The sequence below is a fragment of the Pholcus phalangioides genome, unplaced genomic scaffold (assembly GCF_987345545.1).
Source record: "Pholcus phalangioides strain wild (caught in Gottingen) unplaced genomic scaffold, Ppha-v1.0 ptg000022l_1, whole genome shotgun sequence".
NCBI lineage: Eukaryota > Metazoa > Arthropoda > Arachnida > Araneae > Pholcidae > Pholcus > Pholcus phalangioides.
This window is the reverse complement of record NW_028301615.1, coordinates 10,995,986-11,022,522: the sequence shown is the minus strand read 5'-3', so window position 1 is coordinate 11,022,522 and position 26,537 is coordinate 10,995,986. Positions and strand designations below refer to the sequence as shown.

General features: G+C 36.6%; 1 protein-coding gene and 1 long non-coding RNA gene across 2 annotated transcripts in view; one reads left to right on the top strand and one right to left on the bottom strand.

The window, feature by feature from the left end:
• LOC149069454 (ubiquitin carboxyl-terminal hydrolase isozyme L3-like) overlaps positions 1-14,284 on the top strand; it is a 115,385-nt gene extending 101,101 nt beyond the window's left edge. Inside the window, exons 8-9 of the mRNA XM_089249450.1 lie at positions 7,290-7,417; positions 14,078-14,284. Coding sequence (XP_089105576.1) covers positions 7,290-7,376 — 87 coding nt within the window. The 3' untranslated portion in view covers positions 7,377-7,417; positions 14,078-14,284. The remainder of the gene's footprint in view (positions 1-7,289; positions 7,418-14,077) is intronic.
• LOC149069453 (uncharacterized) overlaps positions 11,479-26,537 on the bottom strand; it is a 55,996-nt gene continuing 40,937 nt past the window's right edge. The window contains exon 2 of the long non-coding RNA XR_016195049.1: positions 11,479-11,646. This is a non-coding gene — a long non-coding RNA (uncharacterized LOC149069453). The remainder of the gene's footprint in view (positions 11,647-26,537) is intronic.

The window sequence follows — 26,537 nt, the reverse complement described above, 5'->3', positions numbered from 1 at the left end:
TTGATTTGAAAATTTAAAATAAATAAAAGCTATTATATCACCATCCATATGTATATATATGGATGTATTTTTATATGGATATTTTTATTATGGATTTTTATTATGGATATAATTTTTTTCAGTCTTCGAAAATTTAATTTGTTTGGAAAGGAAAATAATTTGTTACTTTATATGAATCGAATTATAACATGGTGTTCATACCGCCTAACAAACGGAGACAAACGAAATGAAAAGGCTCCTAAATTAGAGTGATCAAATTGTCGGACCATGAAATTTTAGTTGTGGAGCAATTTTCACTAATAGATGTTCTAAAACGCATCTTGCAAACCCCTTAACAACATTAGTGCAGACCACTCTTTGGGATCCCACCGGGATTGAAGAGGGCTTCCAAAATGCATATCCCATCGACTTAAATTAATCCAGTTTCATGGCAGTTTTGAAGATTCCTTTCGAAAATTCAAAATTTAAGTTCTTTCTTCGACACCGAGATGTACTTCAGAGATTTTATTCCCTCGTCCACTCTCCACACACTTCATTTTTGCTCACAGTAATTTGATGGTGTTGCTTTGTTCTTTTTTTTGCTTGAAGATATTAGTCCCGTGTTTTTTTCATTCAATGCTCAAATTATTTTCATTATTTATAACCGAGGAGTAGGGATGAATAGTTCCACTTCTCGTGCTCATAAATTTTATGCTGCGGTACATATTTCTCGGTTGTGATTATACGCCCGAGGTTGAGGGGAAACGTTCGCCGCCCACACTTTCGGTCGTATTTGTCACGCTTGTTCATTAACTTCATCAGTATAAACAGCTGCCAACACTTCAGCAACGTGAAAGAAAATCAAATGAATGATAAAGTAAAAAAGAGCAGAAAGGAAGGCAGAAGTAATTACCTGTAGAAATAATTTTAGGTGTTCGCATAGTTGAATAATAAATAATTCGTTTTATTTTTTATGTTAGAAATATTCTCGATGAAGGTGAATTTTTTTTTCTACATTTTTCGTACATTATCGTTATTGACTATTTTTTGAAATTACATTATAAAATTACAGGCCAATACTTCTTTCATGGCTGAAAAAGGTGGGGAGGGGGGATTGTTTTTTACAATTTTATGGACTCGAATTTTATATTCAACTCCCAAATATAACTTTTTCTTCTGACTCCTGTGAAATATTTTAATTAAACATTTCATGCATTGCATCAGGCAAGCTGACCTCATATCATTACCGCTTAACATTGTTCCAATAATTTTTTATGACGACTTTTTGATGAAATTTTTATCACTTTCTGGTAACAGTAAATAAAACACTGTCTGTTTATGCATCAATATCAATTTTTCATTGTGGCAAAGGGGAGAAAAAATCAGATCACGAAATTGCCGTATTCCATATGCATTTTGAAAAATCTCGTCCGGAAATCGAGGGGCGCGAAAGATTGAAATCACCTTCACGGTCTAGGTAGGACTCGATAATGCACAAGGAATAAGTCCTTTTCCTGACAGAAATCTACGCATTATTAATGTCTTAATTATTAACTAATTATTATATATTCATATTTACTTTTGTTTAAAAAGTTATATGAATGAATATGAAATGTTTTTTGCTAATTTTAAGGAATATTCGAAAATTCGCTGTAGTTATGCCTGAGCAAGCTGCACTTCACGATTATTCGAAAAATATTACGGATTGAAGTAGCTATCGATAAAATTTATTGGCAGCAAATTCGTTAATAAAGCAGAGAGGTACTCGTTTTAGCTCTAATGTGATAGTACTTGGCTGCATCTTCATCCTAATGTATTGTTGTGAAATCCAAATATTGGAGTTCAAGCTGTAATCTTTTAGCTTATCAAAAAGAGTAGCTTTTGTGTACCATAGAACAGTTCACTGCTGTATGTTTCTAACAGAGTAAGTAGTGCATGCTCAATATTAGTTTGTGTGGGAGAAGTAATTGTTGTGCTGCAACTCGACTGAAAGAAGTAAGAAAGGAAAAAAAAAAAAAAATAGTGTGGCCAATTATGGAAGTTCTTCGGTATCTGGCCTTTTTCCCATCTCGTGGATAGGAATAGGGCTCTTAAAAGCTCACCAGGATACTGTTGAAACATCGTAGATTGCCAACATGTGATTTATTCACTGCTGCTGCATCTCTTGGTACTTTTTTCCCTTAACAGAGATCTTGTGGTGCTATTTTTTTTTCTTTCACTACCGAGTAGTAATGAAGTCTTCTTTTTCTAAGGAAAGAAGTCACAGAAGTGAGTGAAACAAGATAAAAACCAGCAATGGTTGATAACATATATTTATGTACTTTTTCAAAACAGCTAGTAGCAAATAGTTTTTGGCAAATTGTGGGATTTCAACGATCGCGAGGAACCTCGGACGTGCTTTTGATAAAATTTTTACCTTTAAGTTATCAAGATTTGTCTCTTTTCGATGCTTCTCATAAACACAAAACTGGTGTTCTTTCCTCAAGAACACAAACGAATAATACCCACCTATTGGAACTGTGGAATGAATTCATGATTCATTCATTTTCGTTCAGTGTCGCCTCATTGTCATTTTAATATCCTCAGTTTATCTAATCAACTAAAAATTCTTAGTGACGATGCACGCTAATACATCCATCGCCGAGCCGAGATTTGAACTCGTATTTATCGAATCGAGTGTTAAATCCCATCAAAAACATTTCATGTAAAAACTGAAGCCAATATCTGATTTGAAGCCAAGTCTAATGCTGTTGTTAACTGTGACACTTCGATTTACAAATCACCTCAAGCCTGTACACCTTTAGTTGAAGAACATTTTGGGACTTGGCATACGCAGCGCATATTACATCTTACTATGTTATGTAAAATTAAGTCAACGCTAAAAGTACAGATATCCGTACATAAACAGTATTTTATGGAATTTGATTAATGGCATAAACATAAAACTTACCACGGCCGACACATTCTCGTGCTGCGTAATTCCCAAGTCCCAAAACGTTCTTCAACTAAAAGTGTACAGGTTTTTGGGGTGATTTGTGAATCGAAGTGTCACAGTTAATAACAGCATTAGACTTGGCTTCAGTTTTTACATGAAATGTTTGATGGGATTTCACTTCTTTTTGTAAGTACCGTAGCCCTCTTTTTTTGACGTTGCGTACTTTTTGGACACTGTTTTATTTATTTTTTAAATTATATTGTCCATTTCACCATACAATGTAAAGTACACGAGTTGAAAGGCCTCACTATGTCGACCGCATGATCCGCATTTTAAAGGATATTCGAGTAACTTTTCTATCCCCCTACCCTACTTGTAAAAATGTATTCAAGTTTTTCCAGAGGTGTAGTTATGGTTTTGCTGCCCTTCTACCATTCTAGTCTAATTTCCTTGACTAATCTTCCCTCAAATTCGCCACCCTGTCCGCTTACCCTCCCCCCCCCCCACTCCTGCAAGTACAACTGTGTCTCTAAGTCACTCCTTTGGTCATTCCCATGCTAACACTCTCTTAGCCACACTATGCTTGCACACTATTTTGGTCACTCACGTGCTTTCGCACTGTTTTGATTACTCACATGCGTACGTACTGTTTTGGTCACTCACATAATTACACGCTCCAGATCACTCTTTTGGTTGCTCACTGACATGGTTCCTTGCACTATGGGTCACTCTTTTGATCATTTGCTCTTTTACACATACTCTATCATTGTTTTGGACATTCACATGCTTTCACACTCTCTAGGTCACTCCTTTGGTCATTCACATGCTTTCATAATCTCTAGATCAGTGTTTCTCAATCGCTGGATCGCGGACCAGTACCGGGCCCTAACACTAGTCATACCGACCCGTAAGTGATTCACTGTTTCATTTTTCTCATTAATTTCTCGTTAGTTGTGTGTGTGTGGCTTAACCTTTCACTTACGCAAGAGATTTACCGGGCCGTGGGCTTCCAAAGGTTGAAAACCACTGCTCTGTCACGCTTTTGTTCATTCACATGCTTGCTTACGCTCTAGATCATTCACTGACCAGGTCCTTCTCTCCGTAGGTCATTTTTTTTTATCATTTACATGCTTGCTCAAGCTCGGAAGTCACTTTTTTGTTCACTCACGTGCTTGAAAACTCTCTAGGTCCCTTTTTTTGGTCACTCACTCATCTAGTCCCTAGCTGTCTGGGCAGATGCGCATTTATTGAGGGTTACACAAATTTTGCCGCTCTTCTCCTGTTCTACCAATTTTCTTGGACACTCATTCCTCAAATTTGCCGCCCCTCTGAATTTTCTGCCCTGTGTTATAGTTCGCTACGCCCATCTGTAAATAACGCCACTGACGTTTTTCATCGTAGCTCAGTTGAATTGGTAATATTTGCTAAAGTCGTGTGGACAAAGATAATATGCATACACTGGTGTAAGAAATTAAGAGAATTTGCAGACTTGGTCGATTATCCCTAGAACTACTGTACCGATTTTAATGAAATTTGATATGTACATACATTGATACAATAAAAAACAAATAACCATTCAATAATTGTAATACACACGCATGATCGTGCGTAACACTCGTTGCAGTCGGAAGGTATAAAACAGCGGTAACAGAATAAACAAAAAAATGGGTTAATAGGGGGTATGGCCCCCCTCTTACAGATATACAGGTTCTCGCAGCGTGATTTCATACTTGAAATAAGGCGGTTTATCATTTCCTGTGGCAATTGGTCCCACTCGTTCAGCAACGCTGTTTTCATTCCCTGGATGGTTCCCGGAGGGGGGTTGCAATTGCCCTCCCCAGATCGTCCCAGACATGCTCTATAGGGTTAAGGTCTGGAGATCTGGCTGGCCAATCCATCCGGCGAATATCCTCACTCTCTAGAATCAATCTAGAATGGATCAGCATGATCCGTGCAGGGAATTTGTTAGTGTTGGGTTAGTAGACATCCATACCCGAACCGGGATTCGAACCCAGACCTGCATAGTGAGAAGCTAGTTCCCTAACTACTCGACTGCCAGGCGGATTATATGAAAAATTAACAACAATAACACTGTATTTATATATTGACACAGTACTGAACCAACGCCAATGTCGATATATGTAAATCATTTTTTCCGGTCTTCGGCATATTTTGAACAATTTCAACTATACTTGCAGGTCCGTCATTTGGGGGGGGGGGGGTGTTGAGGGCCCCCCGGTTTTTGAAAATACACTAAAAATGGTGTATATATACATACATATATTGAGCTCTGTATACTTGGCAATCTTGCAATTATTTGGCATTGTTTTTTTGGCGACAATAGGTAATATTCCGAATTTTCCCCTATTTTTCATCCTGAGAGGAATTTTCCGGATTTTTTAATTTTTCTTTGCTTTGTACCCTTAAGACTATCTCCATACCAAATTTCATTTTTCTAGGGCTGCTAGAAGTGCCTAGGATTTTTGATGATCGGTGAGTGAGTCAGTGTCAATATAACGAAACGTTGAGTTCAAATTTCTCAAGAAATACAAATTGAAAAAAAGTGAAATTAAGAGGTTTTAATTGAATTTATAAAATGCTCTAGATATGCAAAGTTTCAAGTCTCTTAGCAGCTTCGATGCGGAGGTCTTAAAAGTGCCGAAGTTGCTTCCAGAAAAAGATGTTACCGTGCTTGTTTTGCTCGACGTGGCGCGGGCTTTGAAATTTGATCGTGAAAAAAAAAATACAGATTTATGCTTCACATGTCCGATAGAAAGCTATACAGCAATTCTTTCAGATGTTCGTAAACTTTTTAGATGTTTGTTAATTTTTTCATCTAAAATGTATGATGCAAGGCGAAAGAGGGTTATCAAAAAAATGTGCATTAATAACTGCTTCAAGTCACGAAAAGTATTCAGCATGTATAGGCCTATATAAATATTATATGCAAACTTTGGCTTCTTTTCGTTACACCTGTATTTGTCGATGAATATAATTTTCCAATTTGTATCTCATTATTATCATTCAGTTGAGCTACCGAACTATCGTGTAGAGTATTATTAAGTATCCGAAATTATTTTTATACAAAAAAAATACTCTTTTTCGCTCGCGAGGAAAACATTGCTTCAGGTTTAGCAGCGAAGACCAATAGCTCAGTGTCGGTTGGCTTTCTTGCGCTGCTTGTTTCTAATATCTTGTCAACGTAGAAAGAAGAAATTTAGAATCGAGATGTAGTAGGTGTCCTTTCCTCTCTCTCCCATTTTTCGTTAATGAGGTTGTCGTGACATGCAGGACACTCTGTACATTACATGTATCACGAAATGACGTGTAACATTCATTTATTTTGATTTTACTCCGCATGCTTTAGAGGTGGTCGACACGAATTATGAACGCAAGCGATTTGATCCCGTGACGTTGGAAGTAAATTGTGGAGCCCACCGACGTATAGTTGTTGCTTATTTTTGTTTTTTAGAGTTTTGGGGGAGGAAAAAAGTAGCTATGACATGACGGGATGGCCATGTGCACTGAATACGAAATTTTGTTGGATTATTGATCATATGTTGTGGCGTTGTTTTCCTTTGCTTCAATTTAGAGATTTCATGAAATATTTAAGAATATTAAAAGATGGCATTTTTGTTCGGCCCGAAATATATTGAAAAATTGAATTTTCTGGTTGTTATGCCGAAACTAATATTTGGAAAGAAAAGTGATTTGTTTCCTCCGGGAATCGAACCCGGTTCCCTTGCATACCGGGCAAGTACGCTAACCAATACACCATAAGGAATTGAAAAGTGTCTCTGGTGTATTGGTTAGTGCACTTGCCCGATATACAAGGGGAACCGGGTTCGATTCCCGGAGGATACAAATCACTTTTCTTTCCAAATATCAGTTTCGGCATAACATCCAGAAAATTCAATTTCTCGGCATATTTAGGAATAGTTGTGATCACATTCCATGGATTTTGAAAGTAGCCTCGACGTATATCTTGGGACAATTTACTTCCTTTTTCTTGTGTCCACCGTATTTTTATTTAACGGTAGAATACGTGTACTAATTTGTAATACATGATTTTGATGATTTCTCTCTGGTTCCTTTATTTTTGAAGATAGGGCGAGAGAAAGATAAGTATTATTTCGTTAACAATATGTTCATTGTGTTCGCTTTCATCACCTATATACTAGCATACTAGCTAGATGCAGTAGTTGTTCTAGTTCGATATTGTTACCCCCCCCCCCCAAAAAAAAAAAAAGTTGAAAAAATAACATGTTTATATGCACAGTTCCATAGTATCGCTTGATAATGAATTGGAAATCACGTGACTCGTTTTGTATACGCATCGATGAATCACTCTCTGTATTTTATTTATTTTCTTTAGGATGCTGCCAAAATTTGCAAAGAATATATGGATAGAGACCCTGGAAATATGCGATATAATCTCATGGCTCTAGCTGCTTCGGGCTAAACCTGGTGTCTTCCATTTTTTATATTATATTTTTTCGAGAAGTAAGTTTTTTTTTTTTTTTTAATATGTACACTGCTCAAAACAAGTAGGGGAGCAAGCAAAAAGTGAAGAAAACCATGCGAGAAAGCCACGTATTGGCATACAATGGATAGTACACGCGTATCAATGCGCAATACAGAAAAAAGACGTAAAAAAATTTGGAATTAAGCTTTAATTCTTTGAAAATATGGAAAAAACATAACATGATTTAGGGCAACAATTTGGTTACATGTAAACGATAAAAAAAAGTACTGTTTAGACATGATGCATGAGTTTTAATAGGGCGTGTGGTCTCCTCGAACAGCTAAGACTGCTGCACACCTGTTTGCCATGGATGCGATGAGGTTATCGATCAGACTTTGGGGACTACTTTTCCACTCCTCAAGAAGTGCAATCTGCAAGTCTCGGACAGTAACAGTCGGCCTTGGTCGCGTAGCAATGCGTCGTCGATTGGATTCAGGTCAGGAGAGCACGCTGGTCATTCCATACGCTGTATTGTTTCAGCTTCAAGCATGTTCTCCACCAGACGAGCTCTATGCGGTCGGGCATTAACATCCTGGAAAACAAAGGAATCTCCAATGGCTCCAGCGTAAGGGATGATATGAGGTCGCAGTACCTCGTCTGCATACCTTCGGGCCGTCAAAGTGCCATTCCGAATGATATGCAGGTCCGTACGTCCGCCTATGCTGATTCCACCCCATACCATCCAACCAGCTCGTCTGTATTGTGACCTTTCACGAACGAATGCGGGGTTATTTCGAGTGCCCCTGTCCCTCCATACCAGAACACGTCGGGTGTCACACTCCAGACTGAATCGGGACTCGTCTGTAAACAGCACTTGGCTCCAATCATGTTGCTCCCAATCTCGATGTTCAGCAGCCCATCTTCTTCGGGCCGCACGGTGGCGTGGGGTCAACGGAATGCAGACCATTGGCCTATGCATAGAGCCCTCCCTCATGAAGCCGATTGCGTACTGTTTGGCTGGACACCCTTCGTCCTGTTGCCAAGAGCAACCGTCTTTGCAGCTGCGTAGCATTCTCTGTTCTGTTTCGACGGGCTGTTAACCGTATATACCGGTCATCAGTTGCTGTAGTGGCGCGTGGCCGACCTTGCCCTGGTCGACGTCTAACATTTCCTGTTTCTTGGAATCGATTCCACAGCCTTACAACAACACTTCTGGCGACTCCAACAGCGTCCGCGACACTACGTTGTGTTTGCCCGGATTCCAGTCTGCCTATAACACGCCATGCCATGGATTCCGGTAAATCACGTTGTTGAGACTTCCTCAAGTCACCTTGTCTCAAAAAAAAAAAATACTGCGCAATCGAATTTCACAGTTACGGCAGTAAAACAGACGTTTCTGCAACATCCCGATTTCTGCCCTTATCTCCTTTTTCTTGTTTTTGATGTCATGAACTTTGATTTGCATATGAAGTTTTCTTCTTCCGTTTCCTGCTAGGCTTTAAATTATGGATGATTCATTTTATGTTACTTATCGGTATACATCTTTGCGTAATTTTGTTAAAACCATGTGCTCCCCTAATTGTTTTGAGCAGTGTACATTAACATCCTTTCTATTAAATGTGACTTTGAAACTTAGTTTTAAATTGGACTGAACGTTCCCCGAAATTCTCCAATTTTTGGCTTCTCCACAAAAAAAGAGAGTATCAACAGTACTCGTGGAATCAAATTTCTTGGATAAATAATACGGGTCTCTTAAGAATACGTGAGAGCCACGTTATTAAAATATAGAAAAATTATGGAATCGAAAAAAATTTCTCAAATTAAGATATCACAAGGCTGGTCTGATTAATCGGTCGGTTAATCGATCAATTTTTAATCGCGGTTAAAAATTTTAGTTGAGTTAATCAACTCGATCAATTCGATTAAAATTGAATTAAAATTTTTATTAAAAGTTTGTAAATTAACTTGATCTTTTTGAAAAAAAACCGATTAGATGTCATAAATTACGTTGAACATATTAGGTATAATTAGGTGAACATATTTAAAAATATTATGAATCAATATTTTGATCAAATTAGATTCAACAAAACTAATGATTTCAGTTTCAAATTGAGTTTGATGGGAGTTTTATCAGTAGTTTTTTTTTTCATATTCTTTCAAGCATCAGCTCATCTCCTCACAAGTACCATTCGAGAAGAGTTTCTAGAGAAAAAAAATAAGCAACAGTATAATCGAAAGTAGTTTCGAAATCAGTGAATAACTTTTTTTCAAAAAAGACAACATCCAAGTGGAGAAATTACAAGTTTTGGCAATTATGTTCAGCATATTAAATTGCTTAAAGCAATCAATATTCAGCCTTAATTTCTTAACGCATTCCTATATTTCTTTTCATCTATCGATTAGGTGAATGAAATAAATAAAATATATTTTTATGGCATCTATTAATATTATATGATCACAAAAAATATTCGATTAAAATTCGATTAATCAGTTAAAAATTTTAATTGATTCCCAGCTGTATTAATATCTACAATCCCAATATCTGCATTTGAATCTAGGAGGATTTTGATTTTTTTTAAGATAAAAGAGCGCAATTCTCCAATTTTATTCGAAGGTTATCCCCAAGGAATAATCTATTCCTCAATCTTTTGGTACATAGATTTATTTTGTATTTATACATCAAACCTTTTGAACTGTTTTCAGATTAGATCGGGATTTTCCGACCAGTTCCATTTCCGTCTTTAATTCAGAATTTTGATTAAAAATTATAGTTTTACTTTCGGTGTCTTTATCGGTATAATGTGTTGAGGGAGAATCGATACAAAACCTAAAATCGTATGGAGTTGTATAAACGGATTCCCGCCGGGTAGTCAGGCCTACAATGTGCTTGCATAATCATGCAATCCACCACAATTACACATACCTTACGATCTTATCAGCAGTCACGACCCTGAGATTTGCGCGGTCCCGGACAACTTTTTTATGAGAAGACCCGAGTGGCGAAAATTGAACTATTTCTTCTCCTGTTGCGCATTTTGGTTATTAATTATCTTAAAACTGTTCGCTTGCAGTGATTTTTGCGATATTTTTTTCGCATTCTGTCTAAGCTCAATCTTTTTGAAACGGAAAAGCTGCATCACAAAGAAAAGTTTTAACCATGAAAGTTTTACGCAACTTGAAATTGGAAAATTTTATTTTTATTCTTACATCTGCGACCCAGGCTTAAGGTGGCGTTTTGTTCTCTTCTTGCAGAGCCGTTATTGCCTAAGCAGTAAGTTTTCATCTGTGTCTCGCCTGCTATTCCAAATTATTCACGCCGATTTGATAGTAGATTGATTTAAGAATGTTAGACGTCTGATATAAATTACCAATACTCTATGTTGCTCATGGTGAAATACACATCATATGAAAATTCGACCAACGTTTATCTGTTGGATTTATCTCTCATAATATGGGCACTTTTTTTTTATCCATGTAGTCTCTCGAATCGAAATTTTTTGTTCTTGTCAAAGGGCACTTTATGAGAGATGATTTTCGTGTAATGGTATTTTTCATAAGTGTGGAAATTTTTCAGCTTTGCACAACTCTGGAGAAAAGAAAAGAACTAGGGAGGGATTCCATAATTTTTTTTTCTCTCTTTCTGCCCTCGTACTCTTTTCCGGTCGCACTCCACCTGTCTGGGGTGAGAGGTCTTTTGATGTTGACCACGTGCAAGGAGATGGTAATGGTCGGGGTCGCACAAGGTGTCCACGTCGTGACTTTCGGCACGTGGATCTGGTAGAAATCGTGACTTCGTTATCACGATCCTTTGATTATAAGAGTCTTTACCTTATCTTTCCACGCGTATGTGTGTATTCGTGTCTTTCTCATTTCCTTGGTTTTCTGAATGAGTTTGAGAATTTCGTGTGTTTTTTGCGCTGTAAATCATTCCCGAACCGAGATTTGATGCAAGTGCGTCGCTGTTGCAATTTTTTTTTCATATCGATTACTGTTTCTGGTTTATCGCCTACTTGGCTGTTTACAGAAGGGGGTCTTTTATATTGTGAACATTTTCTGTGTAGTGAACAATAGTGAACAAAAATAAATATCCGAAGCAACATTCAAGGACTCATTTTATTAAAACGATTTTTATGAATTTTTATTCAAATTCTGTGATTATTTTCAATTTCCTACAACTTTTCTTTCACCTTCTTTTGGAGATTTACAGTAATTATTATCTCTTTGCATCATTGTATGAATTGTGCAGACCATGTACCTCTTGAAGTGCCTGAAAAATATTGATATAAAAATTAGAATTGAAATTTCTGTTGACATGCCAATGTATGTTGTAACGTGTCGACAACATTTTATGAATTATAAGGGTCATTTTTTTAAATATATATATATATGAATGGAGAGCAATTTTAGAAGCATTTTACAGCCAAGAATAAATTCTAATTTTAACAGTTTTATTTATTATTTTTATTTGTACATCGAGATAAGCAAAAGTGACGCGATTTTTCTAAATGGGCATGATGATGCGGGTTCAAAATTAAATTTCCTTGGTGCTTTTTTTCGTAGCCTTGTCTAAAAATTAGCGCTGGAAATCGATTAAAATTTTTAACTAATCAATCAAAAAATTTTAATCGATTAATCGAACATTTTTTTTTGTTTTAATATCAGTTGATGCTATAAAAACATATCTTATTAATTTCATGCATGTATTCGTCAGATGTAAATAATTCTCAAAATAGATTGAGAAATTATAGCCACCCACTTGAAGAAATTTAATTTGCTGAACATATTTGTCAAATGCTGGAATTTCTTACTTGGATCTTGTCCTTTTTTTTTTTTGAAAATCTTTTTGTTTCTTTTTTTTAATAAAGTGAATGATTTCGAAACTACTTTCGAACATACTGTTGTGTTTTCCTAGAACTCTTTCCAAATGTTACTTGGCGGATGGAAGAGTTGTGATGCTCCCGAAAACTACTGTCTACAGTGGAGACAATAAATTTTGGTCTTGTCTCCTAAAGCTCCCATCAAATTCAGTTTGAAACTAGAATCATCAGTTTTCGTTGACACACCTCTTCCATGCCGAAAAATTTGATTAAGATATTGATTGAAGTATTTTGAAAATATGGTTACTTATCCAAATTGTTACGTATAGGAATATAAATTACTATCTGTAATACCCGGCGCTGCCCGGGTTTCCTTCAATTACTGGGAGGATTGGAAAAGTGACAAACCATTATAAAAGAATAAACTATATATATAATGGAACCAGCTATAATACTCGCTGCCCGGGTTTTCTTCAATGAGGCATTTTGGATCACGTGATATCTCTTTCTTCGAGGGACATACAAACCGTGTCTAAGTTAACCAATATGGCGACTTCTTGTGCGACTCTTGAAAGAAACAAATCTAGATTTAAGGAAACGTAGCAATTAATATATTTTTTTTTTCGTTTTTTAAGGGGCGGTAAGTATTTCGTTTGGTATATATGCAAAATTTGGCGACGATAGATGTAAAATTGTAGATTTGTATAGAGAACATATGCACACAAACAGAAAATCCATCTTCATAAAAAAATTGATTTTCTGTGTGTTCTCTATACAAATCTACAATTTTAGATCGATCGTCGCAAAATTCTGCATACATACCAAACGGCGTCCAAAACTTCAGCGATAGGCCACTTTAAAAGTTCGTCAGAGCAAGGCCCGAAATGGGCGAAAAACCTTCGGGCAACAATGGTTTCTTGGCCTCAGCAATCACTTTTGGAGTGTTTACTTTGTTACCGTGGTTCCCTAGCAATGCGTTTAAGACATGAATATGAATTTATAATGGTTTGCCACTTTTTCAATCCTCCCAGTAATTGAAGAAACCCCGGGTATTATAGCTAGTTTTATTTACAATAATGATAATAATAACCCAGAAGGCATGAAATGCACTTATACTGGAATAATAATGACTAAATAATAAAAATGAAAAATAGTGAGAAAGGATAGCAGTTCGCATACGGGAGTCGGGTCGAAATCCTCAATAGCTAAAGCAAATCTTGCGTAGAGGCGCATATAAGTTCTGATGGCAGACTTCCATATTCTCGCCATACGGCATCTATATCCGTAGAAAAAAGCAATCTCTTCTGGCCGTTGGTATTCTTATTTAGAAGCGATGCCTCCGTTGGTTAACTCGCCTGTTTATGATCTCGAAGAAATTTTCTGTCGATGGTAGATAAACAATTTGGTGGACTAGTTTGTAGCACATCTTCAGATCTGCAGCTATTTTACGCCATTCCAGCGAGTGCAAACCCAGAAATTGAAGTCTCTGGCGATAAGACAAACCGCTCATGCCTGCTATTCGTTTAGTAAACGACCTCTGGCTTTTCGAGGAGCTTTATGTCCTTGATTTTGTAAAAGCTCTATACTTGGGAACAGAACTCCAGTTGGGCGAACGTACACACAGAAAGCATATGACAACGTATATACATAGATAAGACATCTAATCGATATCGCCAAACAAATCAAGTTGATTTACAAATGTTTAATAAATTTTAATAGGATTAAATGAAATGATTGACTCAATTAAATTTTTTAGCTGCAATTGACGTTAATGAACCCGTTATTTGGATAAATAAATGCTCGTATTGTTATTGAATTAATATTGTATTCAGAATCGTGATGTACTTATGTTAATTTTTGTTCTTCAATTGTCATTATTAGCCTGCATTTGTTGTGAATTGGATAAAGAAGAAAAAGAAAAGAAAATAGCTTCTTCCCAAAAGAAAATGAACTTTATTGTCTTCAAAAAGAATATATATATATTAGCTTATTTTGATGCCGAATGAGATGCAATAACTATCTTTCCTATTTTAATATTTTTCCTTTTTGCTACTACAGTTATGGTTATTAATAAAACTAAACTTGGAATTCAGTTTTCTTTCTATTTTTTTGCTAATCTGTATATTTAAGACAAACTTTTTCATATACTATTTATTATCGTTGAAATTTAATTTTCACTTTATCCCAAAAACTAGAGCTAATCTGCCAAAACCGATTCAGAATCAGCAGCCCCGGTATAACCATTAAAATTTCTTTAAGAACATGATTTTTTTTTTTTGGTTAAGCAGTTATCAAAAGAGCAGCTTTGGTATTTGCTATAACTGATTCACCATGATGGCTAATTCCTGGGATGAAACTCCTTTAATAAAGTGTATAATTGTGACATTTGTGTCGATAACTCACGATTACGAAACTTTGCACACAAATAGGCGACTTCTAGTTTAGACTAAATTTAGATTAAACGTTAAATTAAGATAATAAATGCGGGGCATAGCCAATTGTCGCTAAAATGTTGCCAATTGCTCGGCAAATTGCCAATACTTTTCTGCACTTGAGGCCCTTGGGTCGTGCTCGGATGGGTCCATGCCTTAAGACCTCACTGAACCCAGCAAAATATGTCAGATTAATATTGATATTTATCCCTCTTCATCCCCGATTTTAATAAGGTTACGAATTAAAGTAAGCATTGAAAGGAGAGGGGGTTAATTCAAAAAAAAATATCAAAGGCAAAAATTACGAAATTTCTTTTGTACGTGCCATATTATCACCCTAATTATGATAAATAATACGGAATAACGATCAAAAAAGTGTCGTTATATCAGAGGTCTTTGCGTTTTAATTGACGTCTTAAGCAAGGTTCGTTAACTTTACTCTGTATGGGAATTAGAACCGAGGTTGTTATAACAGAGTTCAACTGTATTTCAATCTTGGTTTCAGACAACGGTGGACGTCACAAATGCGTAGAGATTATTTTATTTATATACATATTTGTGAATGGCAAATTCAGCACATTCATCAAAGAAAATGCAGAAATGTTTAAAATAAATAAATATATATATGTACACAGTCTAGCCCCGTTATAACGGACTTCAAGAGACCGACGAAATCACTTCGTTAAAATTAAATTTCGTTATAAAGGAATTCCAGGTCTTTGCATTGTTTCTACGCAAAGCTTATCTGGGGGATTAGAAGTGTTCGTTAAAACGAGATTTTCGCTATAATGGTATTCGTCTGTATATAGAATAAGCAGAAGTGAGAATGTGTATAAAAGAGACGAGAAAATGGAAAAATTTAAAAACTGCACAAGTAAATTCAAATAAAATAAAACATCTCCTTTGAAACTATTAACCCTTTAAGCGGCAATGATTCCTCATTGCCCCCCCCCCCCCTCAAAACGCCATAATTTTTTTAATTAAGTTGGCTTTCTTCCGATTTTCAGCTGGTGTGAACCAAGGGGTGTAGGGAAAAATTATCCATTGAGAAATCATTTTTACAAAACGTCGGCTTGTCGCACAATGCTAAAATAAAAGGCTTTTATGGAGGCGAGATATCTCGTCATTGTCGCTTAAAGGATTTAAGAGAGATGTATACAGCTAAAATTAAGTAATGCAATGATAAATTAAAACAAAATAAGGGAATAGAAGAGCAAAACAGAATCGAGCATATGGGGAGACAGTTCATGATTTTTTTTTCGTGTAAATTGGTGTCCAGCTTTGTGTTCTAGAATCAATATTACTTTAATGCGTTTATTATGTCAAGGTTGTGGGACATTTGGTGTCGTTCTGCGATAACCCAACGGAGGTAAAATCTATCCGATAACGGGTTGGCATTTTCTCAATCAAGAAATTTCGAGTGTCTTCGGTCTGGCGTCGAAGCAATTACATGCTAACTCATTATGTTCCTCGGAGAGTAAATACGCATGCATTATACAGTTGCATATACTCTTGTTACGTACTTCATAAATCCCAGAGATAAGAGTGTTGCCCATTGTCATATCCCATACGCCCCTGCAACTCGCTCAGTCACTGTCCTTGGCGAAAAGATTGTCTTCCTAGAAAAAGTATTGAATTTCCCGTAGGTAAGCTTATATAGATATGTGTTTTATTTTTTCCTCACTTATGCCTTCCGGGGATCGTTTTTTAGTCAGAATGATATTATCTCGTTTTCGTCTTTCAGTGTGTTTCTCATTTTCTTTTTCACATTAGACTCGGTCTTTCAAGGATTTTTCTCGTTTTTATAATTTCACTTTTACGTGAACGGAGGTATGTCTATTGCCCACATAATCTTTCTATTAGTCGAATTCCATAAAAATGTAATGCTTCTTTTTTTTTTAATTTGCATGAATAGTTTAGAAAGAAGGGATAGTTTCAATGTGAAATTTATCTAACCTTATTTATATCTATCTCTACTTTTTCGGAAGAAAAACACATTTGTGGTATTGTATTGATACAGTTGGATATCGCTGTTCATAAGGATCGCGATGTGTGCAGGTTAGACCAAAAGTATGGCTTTTCAAAGTTGAACGAATTGTGTGAGTGTGTATGTATGCGGTTTGCACTGACATTCATATAAGTTTTAAATTTTTTTAGCGGCTATACAAAGAATTATTTCCAAATTTAACATTTAGAGGACGAATAAACACGAGAGTCATTCATACATACGCAACTGAAATTACTGTCGTCCATTTACAAAACTTCTGTACAGTATATGTTAGCGGATTTGTTAGAGTTCTTGTAACTTGAGATTGGTTGATTGCACCTGTGCTTACTGTCGTTATATCCGAGATGTCGTAACAGCCGAGTCTGATTGTAGCTGAGGGATAAATATGCAATCACAGTATATAGCGTAAGTGCAGGACTTGACAAATCCCAGGCAGGTTGCCGTGACGACTACAGAAATTGATATTGCCGCCGAATTTTTTATTTATGATAACTGAATTGAAGCCTGAGGACAGCTCAAAATTATCGTAAAATATGTCTGCCTGTCTGCTAGAATGGAAAAGGGTCACGGACAGGATTAAAATTACACTATTTGGGACTAATTTTGTCGGAGGAGAAAATGCTTGGCACCTACGAATATTTGATGGTGCTTAAGTTTCTTTTCCGATCTGTCAAGTCCTGCATAAATAAGGCATCACTAGTGAAAACATTTGCGAGGGGGTCGTGTACAAAATACATACAAATTAAAATTAGCCTGTTCATGCTAAGAAAATACTTAGAATACCACCTTTTTTTTCAAATAAATCGTTTACTTAATTCTGAGCCGTCAATCGACTGCTTCAACAAGGGGACACTCCAGGTTGTGGATAAATGGAATAGCTTACCCCTTCCCGGAGGTAGTAAATTCTAACAAAACTGTCACGCTTAAAAAGAAATACGATAAACATACTATGGTAAATGAAGAAGCTATCCATACTTAGAATAAGACAACCATAATCTCTTTTATGTGGTCTTTGTATTATGATGTATATTTATATAGTTTTTAGCTTTTACAATGGCATTTTTTTATTGGGGTTGCTACATTTGAGAAACATATAACACCTTCATATTTGTTATGGGCATCTTTTTTCTCAGCCACCTCGTTGGGCATTTAGCCTGTTGTGTCCTTGTATTTGTCAAGATTGTGATTATTTTCTCTTCATCCGTCATAGCACATATTAAATGAGGAATCTCGCGTATTGTGGTGAAATTAATCGATATGAAAAATGGAAAATATGTTAACGTGATTATTTCCCCCACCCCCCCCCCCCCACCCCCTTCGTTTCGGAACATTTTCAGCTTCTGTCTGCATCAAAACATGAAATAAACATGAAAAGCCGTTATTAATTACTTAGAAAGTTTATTTTTGAGTTGAAAAATTCTGCTTCGAGAGTAAAATAAAGAGACTAGACGAATGGGAAAAAGTAGAATATGACTCTGTATCATATGTTCTCGTTCTAGACGCGTTATTACATATTCCGATCACCGCGCGACTGAAGTCTGCATAGTTACGCCCAGATAAATCATGTAGCGCACACACTTATGTACACACCGATGATCAAACTGCTACCTTAGGCCTTCTAGTAAATGGTCTAATGCAAATTGCTTCGTTCCTGATTTGTCGAGGTTAATGTGACGTCATCGACACGAATTCAACCTTTTCATGTCCAACCCCCCTCCCGCTCACCATTTCTACCTACTCTACCGATTGTCCAATAAAAGCGATAAAATGCTAATTTGAATGTTATGCGACTTACCTCCTCCCCCAACCCCCTCCCTTTGTGCAATTTATTTGGGGAAGAGGGGCGGCGGTGAGATCAAGCTGTTTTTTTTTTGTTCCAGAAGTTATTTCGCAATGCTACACACGGTGTTGGAATAAACGCATACCTTATATCAATAAGTTAGATGTTATCGCACGATTCTCCGTCTATTCCCTTGCACTCGAAAGGGTTTCATTTCAATCTGTTAATTCTTGCCTCTCTCTCTCCCTCAATGTCACGGGAATTCAAAGTAAGAATATGAAAGTGCTGGGAATATCATTCACACACACACACACAAACATTTCTCCTCTGGGCGATTTCGGAGAATTCGCACGTTAAACAATTTTTTCAATCTGCCTTCATGGAACAGATCAGGAACGAAGATTATGACACTAAATTATTATTTGCAACGTTTAACTGATGGCTTTCCTGTTTTGGTATCGCTGACAGCGCGAATGCCTTGTGACGGTAAATTTATTGCCTTTTATGTGGCTTCGGTCGTTCACATTCGATAGAGTGCGACTGTCGGGGTCCTGTAAGTCATTGTTTCTCAACCTTTCTGAAAACAAGGACCAGTAAAATATCAAACGATTTGACGGACCACTTATGTTCGTATTACGAGACATTCCTCTAATTTTCGTTGTTACGTTTTTCAACAATATTTATTTGAATTTGTAATATCTGATTCGCGCGCACACACATTTGTTTAATATAAATTATATATATTGATAGTTATGCAAAATATTATAAATAATATTTATATCAGATTGGACGTTTTGTCCTCAATTTCTTGGAATTTGGCCGGCTCGAGACAAAATTCTCACCCGTAACCAGACATCTTTCGAACTCCATTGACGCACATTAGTGGTCGGCTGAATTGGTGGTTTTTCTACTTCGAAGTGCGAATGCGCGCGAGCCGGTCTCCCATTTGAAAAAGTCTCTCCGCAAAGAGCAGGCAGACCTACACCACGGTACTTACATAACGCGAAAGTTCAAGCGCACTTATCATCTTTACTTCAAAATATCTAGCATAAATGGCAGCACAGGGAAGAAAACTAAGCAATCACAATGGAAAACTTCACTTCTTTTATTCTGCGGAACCCCAAAAAAAATCTGTTACCTGCAGGAACCTATGTTTCACCAATATGGGAAAGATCGTTAGAATGCATTGTGCTCATACCACCTTGGTAGGTTCTGGCCATGGATTTCATGTATCAAGGTATTGATATGATGTCTCTGACGCGACGAGGTCGAACCTCGACCCTGGGCTCTGGTCGCAGTTGTGAAGTCAATAGTAGCTTGTAGCTTTGACCAGTTCCGCTCTTTAGCATGACACTCTACAATGTCTTGGTAGAAAAAATTGATGTCAGGTATCCTCACAAAACTATTGAATTGCAGAAAAAGTTTTGGAAAGGGATGATCGAATTCTTGATGGAAACTTAGTTTCATTCTCTAAACATAAGTTTTAACGGCTGCAATGAGAAAATCGAGACCAATACATTAGAATACTTTGCTGAATGCAAGTTGCTGTTTTAGGGTACGGACATAGTACTGTATACGCTGGTTTTTGATTCTGCGAGTCGGTTCCGTACGTATTGGTTAAAAAACCTGAAATTCATGTTTTTAACCAATTCATAGCAGGCAGACTATTGGAATCGGGAAATCTGCCTGCACTATGTTTGTACTTAAGCCGGTCGTCCACTGTTGGCGACTTGAGGCGATAACCAAGTCGCGCAGTTGTCTGTATATAACAACGTACACGACTATAACTTGTGACATCCAATGAACGGACCACCACCAACGGAACTTTGGTTATCGAGTCCAGACGTGCCAAGGACGATATGATATCAATTCAGATTTCGATTCTTAGATCACGATTCATCATAATTATTCCGTTGATTTATAGTACTGTAATTGGACTTGTTATTCTGTTGTACAAATTTATATAGATATTTATATATGCATATATACTCATTTAATAAAATTCCGGATGCACCCATCTTTCGGGAAGGCTTCGATATCTCGTTGAGATGGGAAGTGAGGTGTGTCCGGTCCTTCAATGTTCAGTGTCTGTATATTCGCAAGACTCATCCCATTTCGCAGAAAGTAGGAGAACGTCGTCCACTAGAAACGATCTTGAGCAAGTGTCTCATGACAGCAGCAGACGACCGACAAATCCGAATTGTATGGGATTTTACGCGTCGAGCCTTATCTGCACAGGTGCAGTACGGTTGTTTACTTACTTTGTGCCACTCGCTCTTTTTTTTATCCTCCTCCTCTCCCCCCTTTTTCTCGCGTGAACGTGGAACTTGAAAATTTGATAACTGCTGTTCATGTGTTGTAATAGTAAGCAGTTAATCGATTAAATGTTTTTGTTTAGTTATTTACAACACACGAACGCCGCCTCCGAGTTTGTCAGATGTCTCCTTAAGTGTGGGCTTGATAAATACAAGTTCTCTGGTTCCATTTCTCAAAAATTGAGGATTATTGACGAACATAGTCGTCTGCACGGTGTGCTTTCGCAAACTGAGAAACTTGTGAGGGTCACTTTCAGTGGGTGACGTCAGACGACTTCGGGTGCCTGACTTAAAGTCGGCTGTTGTCGCCCGCCACCAATTACTCGATTAGTTGACGATTACTAGAGGATCTTATAGGATGGACGGCTATACGCCATCACCGCGTAATCATATTTATAATTTTGATCGCCCATTGGCGTAGTTTGTTTATATACTTCACATATTTTATATGATTTTAGATTGAAGATTTCCCATGATGCGTGATTATATCTTTTTATTGCCATCCATTTCACCTAGTATAATCATTGGATATATTGCGAAAAAATATAAAGATTTCTCATACGTTGGACTGCCATATCCAATGGGACAGGTGAAATGGACGACTTCAGTGACGTCGAAGCTTCGCGCGGAGGCTTTCTGCTGTAGAAGGCGTTGGGTATGTCCGGTCCTTCAATATTCAATGATGTTGCCCGCGTTGTTTGTCACGTTGTCACTTCCGACCATCCTTAGAGTACGAACATAATGCTGTCGCGGATTGGTTAAAAACCTGAATATTATTTCGGAGGACTTTTTTTTTACAGATAGGAATAAGTTCACTCGCGAACAAGATTTTGACGAAGAAAACACGTCAATGCGGTTGCAAATCGTATTCCCAATTTTCTTATTTTAGTTTCTTTGTGAGATGTTTTCCACATTAATAAAGAAATAAAATGCGTTCAAATTAAAAAACCTAATGTAAAAAAATTAAAATTCTGCTCAAACTCTATTATTCTATTCGAAACTGTTTGATTTAGAATCCGCGCGATCCTCAAAAAGTTCAATCTCATTTCACAATCATCAACCATAAATGTATTATTGTTTCTGAAAATTATGCCCATAAATTTTGGAAGCGACATTTCAACATGGCAACCTTCGCTCTCCTCCGGAACTGGCACATCTTTGCGGCGGCCGACGTATTAAAATATTTTTAATTGCATTGTTTTTCTGGTCTCTCGTGTTGAGAATGCATGCGGGCGGGCGATCGCTACTGCGCACTCAAGTTGTGGGTGTGGACAAACATCATTCTTAGATATGCATCTTTTTTTTACCGCGAGCCCCGTTTCTCCACCTCTTTCCTCTCTCATCATCTCGTGTTTGGCCGAGCCGAATAGACGCAGTACAAATAATGATAATAATGGCGAAGGCTTTTGCTTTGTTTTTCCCCTCTCATTGTTTTCTTTTCGAGTTTTTGAAGTTGCGTTGATGATGATTATTATAATTTTTTAATGTCCTTAAGATTTTGACGTTCGCTGTTGCTGCTCCGTCGATTTACTGACCCACGCACTCACAGCTGGATTCAGCCTTTACCTTAATTTGTCCGCGCAATATACCTCGGACTTTTACAGCATTAAGATGTGAAGGAGGGAGGGGATCCTGCGAGTGTTCTACTATTGAAACCGCTGACAATTGAGCATAGAAATAGTTATTGGCATAAATAAGTCGTTACAAGTCACATCTATAAGACACGGGATTTGTGAGCATTTCTCCCATGTTGTCACAATACTTTTCGGTTCTAATGGAACTGAATGCCCTGAGCAAAAGCCATCAAGGTACCAATATTACATAGGTACCAATGCGATTTTTTATCCTTAATTAAAATTGTCCGGACTCGGCAACCGAAGTCTTCCGATTTTTCGTATCTTCATATAAAAGTCTCTGAAAATCCTCATATTGGGCTTTGCAAAAAAAATGACAAATCTCTCAGTCCTTTCAATCTTAGGCTGACCATGTTTCCTCGACGATAATACGGGAAATAAGGATTTCAAATTTTTTAAATCGGGGCTCCCACTTTTCCTACTTTTGGTAAAATGTCCTACTTTTTTTACCAAAACCTATCGACGAAGTTCGTACAATTGGTTTTAAATGAGGAAGGAATCATCGATATAATACCAAATAATGATCCTACCAAATTAGCAATTGTATCGTTTTTAAGGTTATTGGGGGGTGTATGCGGACCATTTGGTTTATTAATTTTTCATTCGCATAGTTTGAGGTTCAACAAATAGAGTAGTCATCCAAAAATACCGTCTGGATGGAAAAATTAATTTTGTATTTACTACTTCATGATCTTGGACACAATAAGTGACATTCATCATTCAAAATTATGGTGCACATTTTGCGTATAGGTGAAATAACAGTTTGCATAACAAAGCAGTTTGGATAAATAGGCCTATCCTAGGTTTTGTGACTTATGCATCCAAATGTCTTCTGTATTTTTAGGGCATGCAGAGAGGCATAAGCAATATTTACGCATTAAGCTAGCAATGAAAGTGATTCATTTGTCAAAAACGATTACACTGGCATTTTAAGCGCTAAAATTTAATCAAATACCTTTAAAAAAAAGATGGACAATGTAGTAAAACCATCCTGTTCACCTTGACTTATTTATATCGGACCTGGTAATTTACACATTTTTCACTGTCCTACGGAGTCTCTGAAAACAGACCCCATATGAACCCTCTGAGCTGAGCGCACTGCTCTATATCTCACGATAACCACTGTTATCTTGGAATATCACCTTTTAAAAAACAATGTATTGTCAAACGCTTTGATTTTGAAAAAAAAGAAAGAAGTGTTGAAAGAACCATCATTATGCAGGACGTAGGTGTCTCTCTTGATGCCAACAAAAAAAAATTCCATCTTTCCAAGTGCAATATTCACAGAGATATTCGAAAAACGGAAAGAAGGAAAGTTGGAGGGGAAACAGCTCTAAATGCAGAAAAACCGTTTTTACCCACATTTAATGCAACTTTTTCTCGAATTTCCTCCGTTTTTCGAATTCGAATATCTCTGCACTTAGAAACATGGATTTTTTTTTAAATCTTTTTATTGACATCAGGAAAGGCAGGGCAACAACTTTCTAATTGGAAGTTATAGCACAAGGGGAACGTATAAGATGTTAATTTTTTTATTTTACAATACGAATGTCATCTGAGCACTACATGTTATATGGAAACTTTTTCTAATTGGAAGTTTACCTCTAGGAACAACGGTTTGTCAGTAAAATGCCATACCCCGTGTTTGCTATTCACCCTGTATACTTGACGAGAAAAAAAATCTATCGATATAATTCTTTCTAATATAATCTATAGTAGTCAATATTCGGACGTGAACGGTATCGGGACCACCTGGAATTACGTAAAACACGAATTATCTAGAAAACAATAAATTAAATTCGGGGGAAGGGTTATATTGATTTAATGATAAATGTGTAGCGCATCAGGTCAAGTCCCGTCAGCCTCTCAATTGTGTAATGGCCCTTACTTCAATGGAGATATAGGCATTCTGATTGAGTTAACGATGAAAATAAAAATTATTTTCATTTGATGAACTGTAATTGCTCTTTCTTTTTATGTTCTTGTACTTATGTGCCTACCTGCTTTTTTCTCAATTCAACGGCTCAATTTATTTTAGAATAGTGCTGCCACGGCCCATAGTTTTATTATAATGGAGGCTGATAGAGGCTCGTTCCAACCCTTGGACCCGATGGGAATGGTATTATACCCTTTTTTTATACTAGAAGTTTTTGGTACGTGTCGAGACCCTTTCAAACTGTAATCAGTCCTATTCGTAGGAAGAAGAAAACAAACGCACTCTTAGCGGAAAAATAAAAGAAAGGTTTTGAGAAGAAATTCCTAGAAAAATTCTTAGCACCTCGGATTATCCGCAACTTCGAACTTTCGAGACTTTACTGTAAAATTCTATAATTAGGTAAGTGCGGGTAATATGACCATGCCAATGAAGTCCTCAACGCACATACCTCTACAAATTAACGGGCATTTTCACGAGAACTTTTTGATTTTAAAAAAATATTCAACTAAGCAACCCCTTTAGACTGAAAATTAAATACAAAAAAGAATATACTATACATCGTTCAGAAAACAAATTTCGTAAGCTCTAACTGAATTAAAATAATAAATCAAAAAGTAATTTTTTTAGGGAATTAAGAGACACATTTTGCAGATAAATCCCTTTGCTTCCTTCTTAGTGAATATAAATTGGGGTGGGGAGACCCGGTCACACACATGAAATTTGTGGGGGAAAAATTTGATACTCGCGCATGCGCAGTGAATATAACATTCCTGGCCATAAAACCAAACCTGTCAAATGTTCTAAGCATTGGTTTCCAAACTTCTTCAACCGTGACCCCCCCCCCTTTTTGACAAGAAATTTTTCGATTGCCCCCACATATATATATATATTTTTTGTTTATTGTTTTAATTTTTTACATAAATACAAGATGAAACAAAAAATCCGCCAAGGGGTCTAGAGACCCATACTGGATGATACATTGCAAATTTATAATGAATAATAAGGAACACAGTTACTAATTAGTAAACAACATCAACAAACTAAAACGGAAAAACGAAATATTAGCTTAACGAAATATTATAATATTAACACACACACAAAATGGGGAGGGGGTTTCAAAAAAATAAAATAAATCAAATGTCAAAACAAAACTTTCATATAATTTGTAGTATTTTTGGCAACAGCAAGGAGAGCAATTTTATGAAATACACATTGCATGATTTTCAGGTAAGTATTGCAAATAAAAATCAGTGTAATTTTGCAATGCGTAAGATCAAATAGATTCATAATTTAACTGATTGAGGAGCATAGGCAAATCAAAAGAAATTCTCGATGTCACTGATTGAAAGAAAGATATTGCTTCATGTGTCTTTTGAAAGGTAATAAGTTAGTAATGTTAAGGATATCAGGTGGTAAAGAGTTGCAAAATTTCGGGATGAGGTAAGTAAAATGCTTCTTCAGAAGAGTTTTGTGGATAAGTGGTAGAGAGTATATATTGTTCAATCTATTTGAGAAACGGGAACTGTTCAGAGGTAAAGCAAATTGCCGTTTAAAAATAATTATAGTAGATTTGTAGAAATAAAGCTGACGTAGGGGGAAGGATTCCAAGACTGTGAAAAAGTTGTTTTGAAGGAGTCAAATAGTCACTTGCGATGAGTCTTATTACTCTTTTTTGGAGTTTCATTATTGGTGTAATAATTGGTGTTTCCGGTTTTCCCGGAACATTTCCGATTATTTGTTAGTAAATGCGTTAATAATATGCATAATCAGTGATGAATGAAATCGAATTATTTTTCAATATTTAATTGACAGTGGTGCTGTTTTGTTACGAAATCGGAGGTGTTGGAAGGCGCGTGCTCCTGATTTTTATATACGGTGTGTGATGCAGAAAGAATCATCCCCTCCCAATCTCTCAGAATGATTCTTCTCTTGGAAATCGACCCATTAATATTATTGTCCGTGATACGTAGACATTTCCCTCCCCTTTACACTATTACTTATTAATATTACTTATCATTCTGTGTTTGCAATTTTGAAAAATATATAATTTTGAAATTGCATTCTTTTTCAAAGTGACCCTGCACAATTACAGTATTAACTTGATGCATTGATTGCAAGTAGAATTTGATAAAATTACATTTTGTGATACATAGTAAGTTGCTCGATTTGCGAAAAGGCATCATTATTATTATTTTGACATGTTTTTATTTGAATTGCGAAAAATGAAAATAAATTT